Below are 7132 nucleotides of genomic sequence, written 5' to 3'. Positions count from 1 at the left end.
ATGGGTCTTTACGTACGAGGTCGCGAGGAGGGGCTCGAGCTTGGAGTCGATGACATCCTCCGGTTATGCCAAATCAAGCATAACTCGGGTTTTCCTGGGACGTTTTATATGTCTCGACGCCAGGACCGAGAGATCATCGAGGTGATCCCCAACAAAGATGACTGGTGGAGAGAGAAGTATTTTTACTTCCGAGTCAGCTCAGCCTTGGTGGGAAGCTTCAACTTTGCTCGTCTCCCAACCCAATTGACCGTTTGCGTTGGTCTGGATGACCCCCTGGCCGTTTGTAAACCTTTATCATTGTCGAAACAGTTGCATTTATGTTCTTGGACTAACGTTCTTAAACTTCTTGCATTGCAAATTCCGGTGACCAGCCGAATACCCCGACGACGCAAGCATTAACAGAGAGACTGCGAGGAGGAGAGGTCAGGTGGAATTCGTTCACGCGAGCTCGCATCATTGCCGCACTCAACTCCCTTCCTGCCCAAGTTGCTCCTACTCCTGCCCCGATCGTCCCTGCCGAGAATCCAAATCCGCCTGTTTCTCCCAATCACCCTAGGGATGGAGGTGCAGATACACCGCCCATTCGCAGAGGTAACAAACCCGACCTCCGTTGATATTTTTTTTTTTTGAACTGATTCTTGTGTACGTCCCTTGACAAAGTACCCCCCGCCCTTAAGAAGGACAAACTGTTGGTTTAATGTTTGTGCAGACGTTTTGAGTTCATCTTTGACTTCCAGCCCTTTACTCGCTATGGTCAGAAAACCAACACTCCACGAGCTCAGAGAGCATACACAATCCTCCCGCCGAGTACGCGCAGGGGATGTCGATGCGGCGCTGGCCTCCGCTCTCCGTGCCGCCCAACCTGAACCGGTTCCTGTAGGCAGCAAGGAGGTGAACTAAATACTTCCCCTGTGACTTCGGCTGGACCCTCCGAACCAACCCGGGAGGTTATGCTTTTCAGATCCCAGACAACTCCCAGCAAGCCCCCGAGGACCGGAGCCGTAGGGGGCCGCCCTGAAGGGTCCACAGGCGACCCCGTCGGCAAAGGACCTTGCTGAGCGGGAGGCTTATATCGAAGCGATAGCATCCCAAGCGATGGTAAGTCCATTACCGAATCTTTTCGTGGGCTGCTTTATGTTTCGTTACGTCTCTAGTTATATATGTTTTCTGTTTTAACGAAAACAACGCATTTTTTCTACAGGCTGCGGCTGATAGCAACAAGTTGGTGGCACTCTATGAGCGGAGGTTGAAGGATGTTCCCCAGACTGCCGAGCTGGATAACACGATGAGGGTGGTCCACGAGCTGACATCAGCGCTAAAAGCTAGGAGAGGGAGGCCGTCGCGAACGGCAAGGTCGCGTCTCTAGACCACGAGGTTGCTTCCTTGAGGACTGCCCAGGAAAAGCTACTCGTCGTGGAGGCGGACCTCGCTTCTGCTCGAGCTGGCCAGGCCAAGGCGGTGAGCGATCGTGACCTCCTGCTAAAGGAGAATCGATGGTTGAAGGAGAAGGTAGAGGGGGTGGAGCAACGACATGCGGAGACGACTCGTCAGGCGGTCCATGATGCTAAGAGGCGGATGTCGCAAGACTACCGGGTTATTTTGGACTCGATCAAGAGCAAGTGGGAGAAGAAGAAGGAGCTATCCGTACTCGAAGGCGATCTTGCGGAGATCGAGTCCAACCTTCTCATGATCAAACAGATCAGTGAAGGAAAGACCTTGGATGAGCAGGAGCTACGGAGCTTGGGAGCCCAGAAGGCTGTTCTTGCTGCTTGATCCGATTCCCTCATGGTCTCCGACTTTTCAGTGAGAAAGCTCGACCTCCCCCGCTGGTCGGGAAGGAGATAAAAACTAACGACGCGTTAGTGCCACCCCTTTATTTCTTTTGCTTTTAGGATTTTGTTTGGCTTGCCCGGGAGGGCTTTCATTCGATTTTGGACTATTTGCACGAGGAGGCTTTTAAACCTTTTTAGTGCTTCGCTTTTCTATCACGTTTCTTTATTTAATCCGTTTTCAGCGCATTTGACTATTAGGTCCGAGTTTATGAAAGAATCTGTAGGTTTGTTTGTTGTCGTAGCAAGGTTTTTATTAGACTTGTGTGAGGTTGCCTTTTGGCCTTCAAGTAAGACCTCGCGGGGCTGATGGAAGAGGCCCGAGGCCAAGATGGTTAATAATAAGATTTCGAGACTCGATAAGAGGTAAAGTATGATACTTTGTTATAAGTTGAAGATCATGTGGTTTAAACCAATGAATGACCGATTGGTGTGGTGGCTGTGCTCGTTGTGACTGAGCTGCCTACGTACCCCGTAAGGGGATCAAGCTAGATCGTAGTTTGGTTATTTTCAATACTTACTGGAAGTACTTCTTTAAATTCGTGATGTTCCAAAGCCAGGGCCGCCTCTGTTCTCGTCTTTGAGGCGGACGACCTCGGTGATCTGGTAAGGACCTTCCCATTTTGTTCCCATCTTTCCGGCATTCTTCTCTTTTTTGTGATCGAAGACTTTCTGGAGTACACGCTCTCCAACCACGAAGCTCCGAGGTTGGATTTTGGAGTTGTAGAAACGGGCTATGGCGTTTTGGTAATTTTGTGCTCGCACAAGGGCATGCTCTCTCTTTTCATCGATAACAGTGAGCTTATCGAGCAGCGCCTCATTATTCGCTTCTTCATTCTTGGGGGAGACAATTCGAAGGATGCTGCCTACGGAGATTTCTGCTAGCACAACGGCTTCGATCCCGTAAGCTAGGGAGAAAGCGTTTTCCCCCTTCTACCTTGCGGGGTTGTTTGGGTGGCCCATAAGACACCGGAGAGCTGGGCGTCCCAGCCGGACTTTGCGGCGCCTAGTCGCCGCTTGAGACCATGCAGGATTAATTTGTTGGCTGCCTCGGCCTGCCCGTTTCCTTGAGGATACGGGGGTGTGGACGGGGTAAGCCGGATGCCCCAGTCGTCGCAAAACTTTTGCACTGCCGAAGACATCAGATTAGTCCCATTATCTGTTACGATCTCGTAAGGGATGCCGTGCCGGCATACCACGTTCTTCCAAACGAAGTATTTAACGTGATCCTCGGTGATCGACTGATAGGATTCTGCTTCGATCCACTTGGTAAAATAGTTGGTCACGACCAGTAGATGTTTCACACGTTGTCTCTCCGACTGTTCGAGGGGGCCGATGGCGTCCATCGACCACCGCATGATAAGATAAGGGGCGGAGACTGAGCTCATTAGCTCAACGGGCTGGTTGATCATGGGTGCATGACGCTGACATCTTTCACAGCTTTTGGCATGTACATCACAGTCGGCGAGCATGGTTGTCGTTTTATCCTGAGGGCTAGTGATCGGCCTCCGGAATGATTTCCACAGGGTCTTTCGTGAGCCTCCTTCATGATGCTTTCGGCCTCATCACTATGGATGCACCTAAGGTATGGGCCGGCGATGCAGCGCTTATAAAGTTTTTCGCCGATAAGGCAAAACCTCGCGCTTTGTGCTTTGAGCTTACACGCTTGGCACCAGTCTTTGGGAACGATTCTGTTTGCGATGTATTCGCGTATTGGGATCCGCCAGTCTGTCTTCGCCTTTGTGCTGTGCTCGTCTCCTGAGATATGTTCATCTAGGAACTCGGCGCCCTGGTCGGGTGCTTGTTTGGGCTCCTCCACGTTGGGACCGATGCCGCCCTCAACTTGGTGGACGCTCTGGGCTTTTACAGGAATAGAGATGCTGGGCTCGTCTATTCCTTCCACGGGTATGACCCGCTTGACTGAGGGATCTGAGGTGGAAGCAAGTGCGGCCAGAGCATCGGCCGCTGAGTTCTGTCCTCGTGGGATTTTGGTGAGCTCGAACGATGAGAACTGTTCTGCCAAAGACCGGACAACCTAAAGGTAAGCGTCCATCCGTTCGTTGTTTGCATCGAAGTTCAAGTGAAACTGGCTAGTGACGAGCTGTGAGTCACTGAACGCAGCGAGCTCTTTCACTCCCACGCCTAGCGCTAACTGGAATCCGGCTGTTACGGCTTTGTTATTTGAGGCCGCGAACCCGCATAAAGGATTGTTCCATGATTTCCTTAGTAGGGGAGATGAGTTGAATCCCAATCCTGCATCCTTGTTTGGACGACGCTCCATCCACATACAATGACCATTTATTTGAGCTGTTTTCCTTGTTGTCGGCAGCTGCAGCGAGCTCGATCACAAGTTTGGCGAGAACTTGCGCCTTAGCACAGGTTCGAAGTTTGTATTCGATATCGTACTCGCTTAGTTCTATCGCCCACTTAGCTAACCTGCTAGACTGGCTGGGACTGTGGAGGATTGAGTGGATGGGTTGGAACGTTATCCCCACGATCGTGTGTGACTGGAAGTACGGATGTAGCTTGCGGGCTGACATCACGACCGCCAAGGCTAGTTTTTCCATGGTGGGGAATCATGTTTCGGCGTCGACCAAAGTTTTACTGACGTAGTAGATGGGTTTCTTCTCCCCCTCGTGTTCCCGCACCAGTACTGTGCTTACTATGGAGTCTTTGACAGCGATCTAGAGGAAGAGGTGCTCCCCGTCCACCGGATTTGAGAGCACAGGAGGCTTGGAAAGATACGTTTTTAATTCCTGGTATGCTTCCTCAAACTTGCTGTCCCACTCAAACTTCTGGTTGCCTTTCAGCATTTGGTAAAACGGGAGACAGCAATCTGTAGATTGTGCAATGAAGCGGTTTTGGGCGGCTATCCGTCCTGCTAGCCTCTGCACCTCCCGGGTAGTTTTTGGGGAGGGTATCTCGAGGAAAGTAGTGATCTGCTTGGGATTTGCTTCGATCCCACGTTCAGTGACCAGGTATCCTAAGAATTCGCTAGACGCAACGCCGAACGTGCACTTGGTCGGGTTGTGTTTCATCCTGTACTGGTTTAGAATTTTGAAACACTCTTTGAGTTGGGAAACGTGGTCTTGTTCGCGTGTCAACTTGAAAAACATGTCATCGATGTAAACTTCCATAATTTTCCCGATGTGTTGGGCAAACATTTTGTTGACCAGTCATTGGTACGTTGCTCCGGCGTTTTTAAGTCCGAAGGGCATCACTTTATAACAATAAGTGCCTCGATCAGTTATGAAATTGGTTTTTTCTTAGTTAGAGGTATCCATCAGGATCTGGTTGTACCCCGAGAAGGCGTCCATAAAGGACAGGGTCTCGTGCCCGGTGGTTGCCTCGACCGGCCGGTTGATGTGCGGGAGAGGGTAATTGTCTTTCGGACAAGCTTTGTTAAGATCCTTGAAGTCGATGCAGATACGCCACTTCCTGTTTTTCTTTTAGACCACGACGGGGTTGGCCAGCCACTCGGCGTATTGGACTTCCCGAATGGAACCGATTTTCAATAGCCGGTCGACCTCGTCATTTACTGCTTTGGCCCTTTCGTGGCCGAGCTTACGACGTTTTTGCTTTATTGGTTTGTAGGTGGGGTCGACGTTAAGTTGGTGTGAAGTGACGCTTATGTCGATTCTTTTCATGTCATACGAAGACCAGGCGAAGGTCGCATAATTTTGTCCCAAGAATTGGATCAATTTGGCCCTTGTACTGGCGTTCAGATCGGCCCCAAGACCGTCCGCGGGTGACGGTATGGCCTTCCAAGACCGTCCGCGGGTGACGGGGTCCTTTCGACCCGCGAGCTGACGAGCTTGAAGCTCGTCACCAATCATTAATTGCTATTGACCGGACTTTTTGATTAAGTCGTAGACGACATCTTTGGTGTTTGCGTTTGCTTCTCTCGCCTTCTCTCCCTATTTTTCGAGGTCGATTTCCCCGAGCTCCCCTGCTTTATATTTTCTTGCAAGGAGGCGTCCCACGGTTCGGCACTCTTTGGTTGAGTGGCCTCGTATCTTATAATACTTGCAGAATTTCTCAGGATCAAAGTTTGGGTTTTTTGGTCTAGGTACGGAGTCGACCGCGAAAGCGTGAAGACCGGGTTCGAGTGGTTCCCTCCAGAAGGTTTTCTTAGGAGGATTGAAGGGTGCCTTTGCCGACATATGAAGCTCAGACATGGCAGCCCATTCTTCCTCGGCTCTAGCGAAGATCTATGAAGAGCATCGTCGAGTGACGGGGGTTGTCAGACGGTGAGGTCCTCCCGAAATTTCAAAGTGTACCATAGGCCGTGTCCGAGGGCCGCTAGGGCGACCTTGTCGTTCAAATTTGAAATCCTTGCTTTAGTCGACTTGAAGCGAGTTATGTACTCGCGGAACGACTTGTCCTTCCCCTGGACGAACAGCCAAAGGTCGGACTCCATAACCTTCGCTTGGAAGAAGACCGAGTACTGCTTCAAAAAAGCGGAAGCGAGCTGATCAAAGGTGTCGATGGAATTGGATTCCAAGGAAGTGAACCATTCCAGTGTCGGGCCGACTAGGTTCTCGGCGAAATATCGAAAGTAACCGGCCTCACACTTGCCGTCGGTAAGGTAGGCCTTGGTTATTGCTAGTCTGAAAGCTCGGAGGTGCGCTCCGGGATCCGAGGTGCCCGCGTACTCGGGCAAGCGTAGCTTACCCACATCTCAAAGGCAAACTTTCGCGACCCGGTCGGTAAACGGGGTGCGTCGTGTTTCTGCGATTACGCGATCAATGTCCGGCGCTGCGCTAGTGGTCAGATGGAGTTTAGAACGGATTTCAGCCATCTCGGCGCTTCCTTTGTCATGTATTCGGTAAGGAATTGAGCGCTGATTGCGTCATTCCTTGGGGGACTGGGGGGACCGAAACTTCCGACTGTCATGTGACGTGGAAGCCCGCTTATGAGTCCCTCGGTCAAAGCTGGGTTTGTCCTCTCCGAGGGGTTCTCGGGAGCACTGGGGGTTCTGACATCATATACCGCTGAGTCGACGTACCCGACTGAGGGCTGGTAAGCTGGTCGCGAGATCGTGTTGTTGTTTAAAATCGACAAGCTCAAGGCTCGGGGTTTTTCCGAGGATGCGAATACGGGTAGCATCTTGATCCCGGGTGGGGTAATGTGCACTGCCTCGAAGTTGAGGCGTGTTTGAGGTAGCGCTCTTTCCGCGGAATCGGTTGAGGTCGTTGCTGGAAGGCACGTGGTTTCCCGATGAAGGTCGGGGTTTTCGAGAAGTGCGAGCTCTTGCTCGTGTCGCTCGATCCGGCTCATGAGAGCTCGATCAGGACTTTGGG

At 51.4% G+C, this 7132-nt stretch overlaps 2 protein-coding genes across 2 annotated transcripts; one reads left to right on the top strand and one right to left on the bottom strand.

Annotated features, from left to right (window-relative positions):
• On the top strand, positions 1-1773 carry LOC147928895 (uncharacterized). Its single transcript, XM_087486311.1, has 6 exons — positions 1-279; positions 372-591; positions 710-891; positions 1006-1098; positions 1202-1348; positions 1399-1773. Exons 1-6 carry the CDS (start codon positions 1-3, stop codon positions 1771-1773), a joined length of 1296 nt encoding a protein of 431 aa, XP_087342437.1.
• A 1464-nt stretch (positions 1774-3237) lies between these two features.
• On the bottom strand, positions 3238-4396 carry LOC147928894 (uncharacterized). The gene is made up of 2 exons (XM_087486310.1): positions 4025-4396; positions 3238-3864 (listed from the first exon to the last, which is right to left on the bottom strand). The coding sequence occupies exons 1-2, from the start codon at positions 4394-4396 to the stop codon at positions 3238-3240; spliced, it is 999 nt and encodes a 332-aa protein (XP_087342436.1).
• Between the last annotated feature and the right edge of the window lie 2736 nt (positions 4397-7132).

This window comes from Camelina sativa, chromosome 14 (assembly GCF_030686135.1).
Source record: "Camelina sativa cultivar CO46 ecotype springtype chromosome 14, ASM3068613v1".
Taxonomy (NCBI): domain Eukaryota; kingdom Viridiplantae; phylum Streptophyta; class Magnoliopsida; order Brassicales; family Brassicaceae; genus Camelina; species Camelina sativa.
This window is presented reverse-complemented; position numbering and strand designations above follow the sequence as displayed.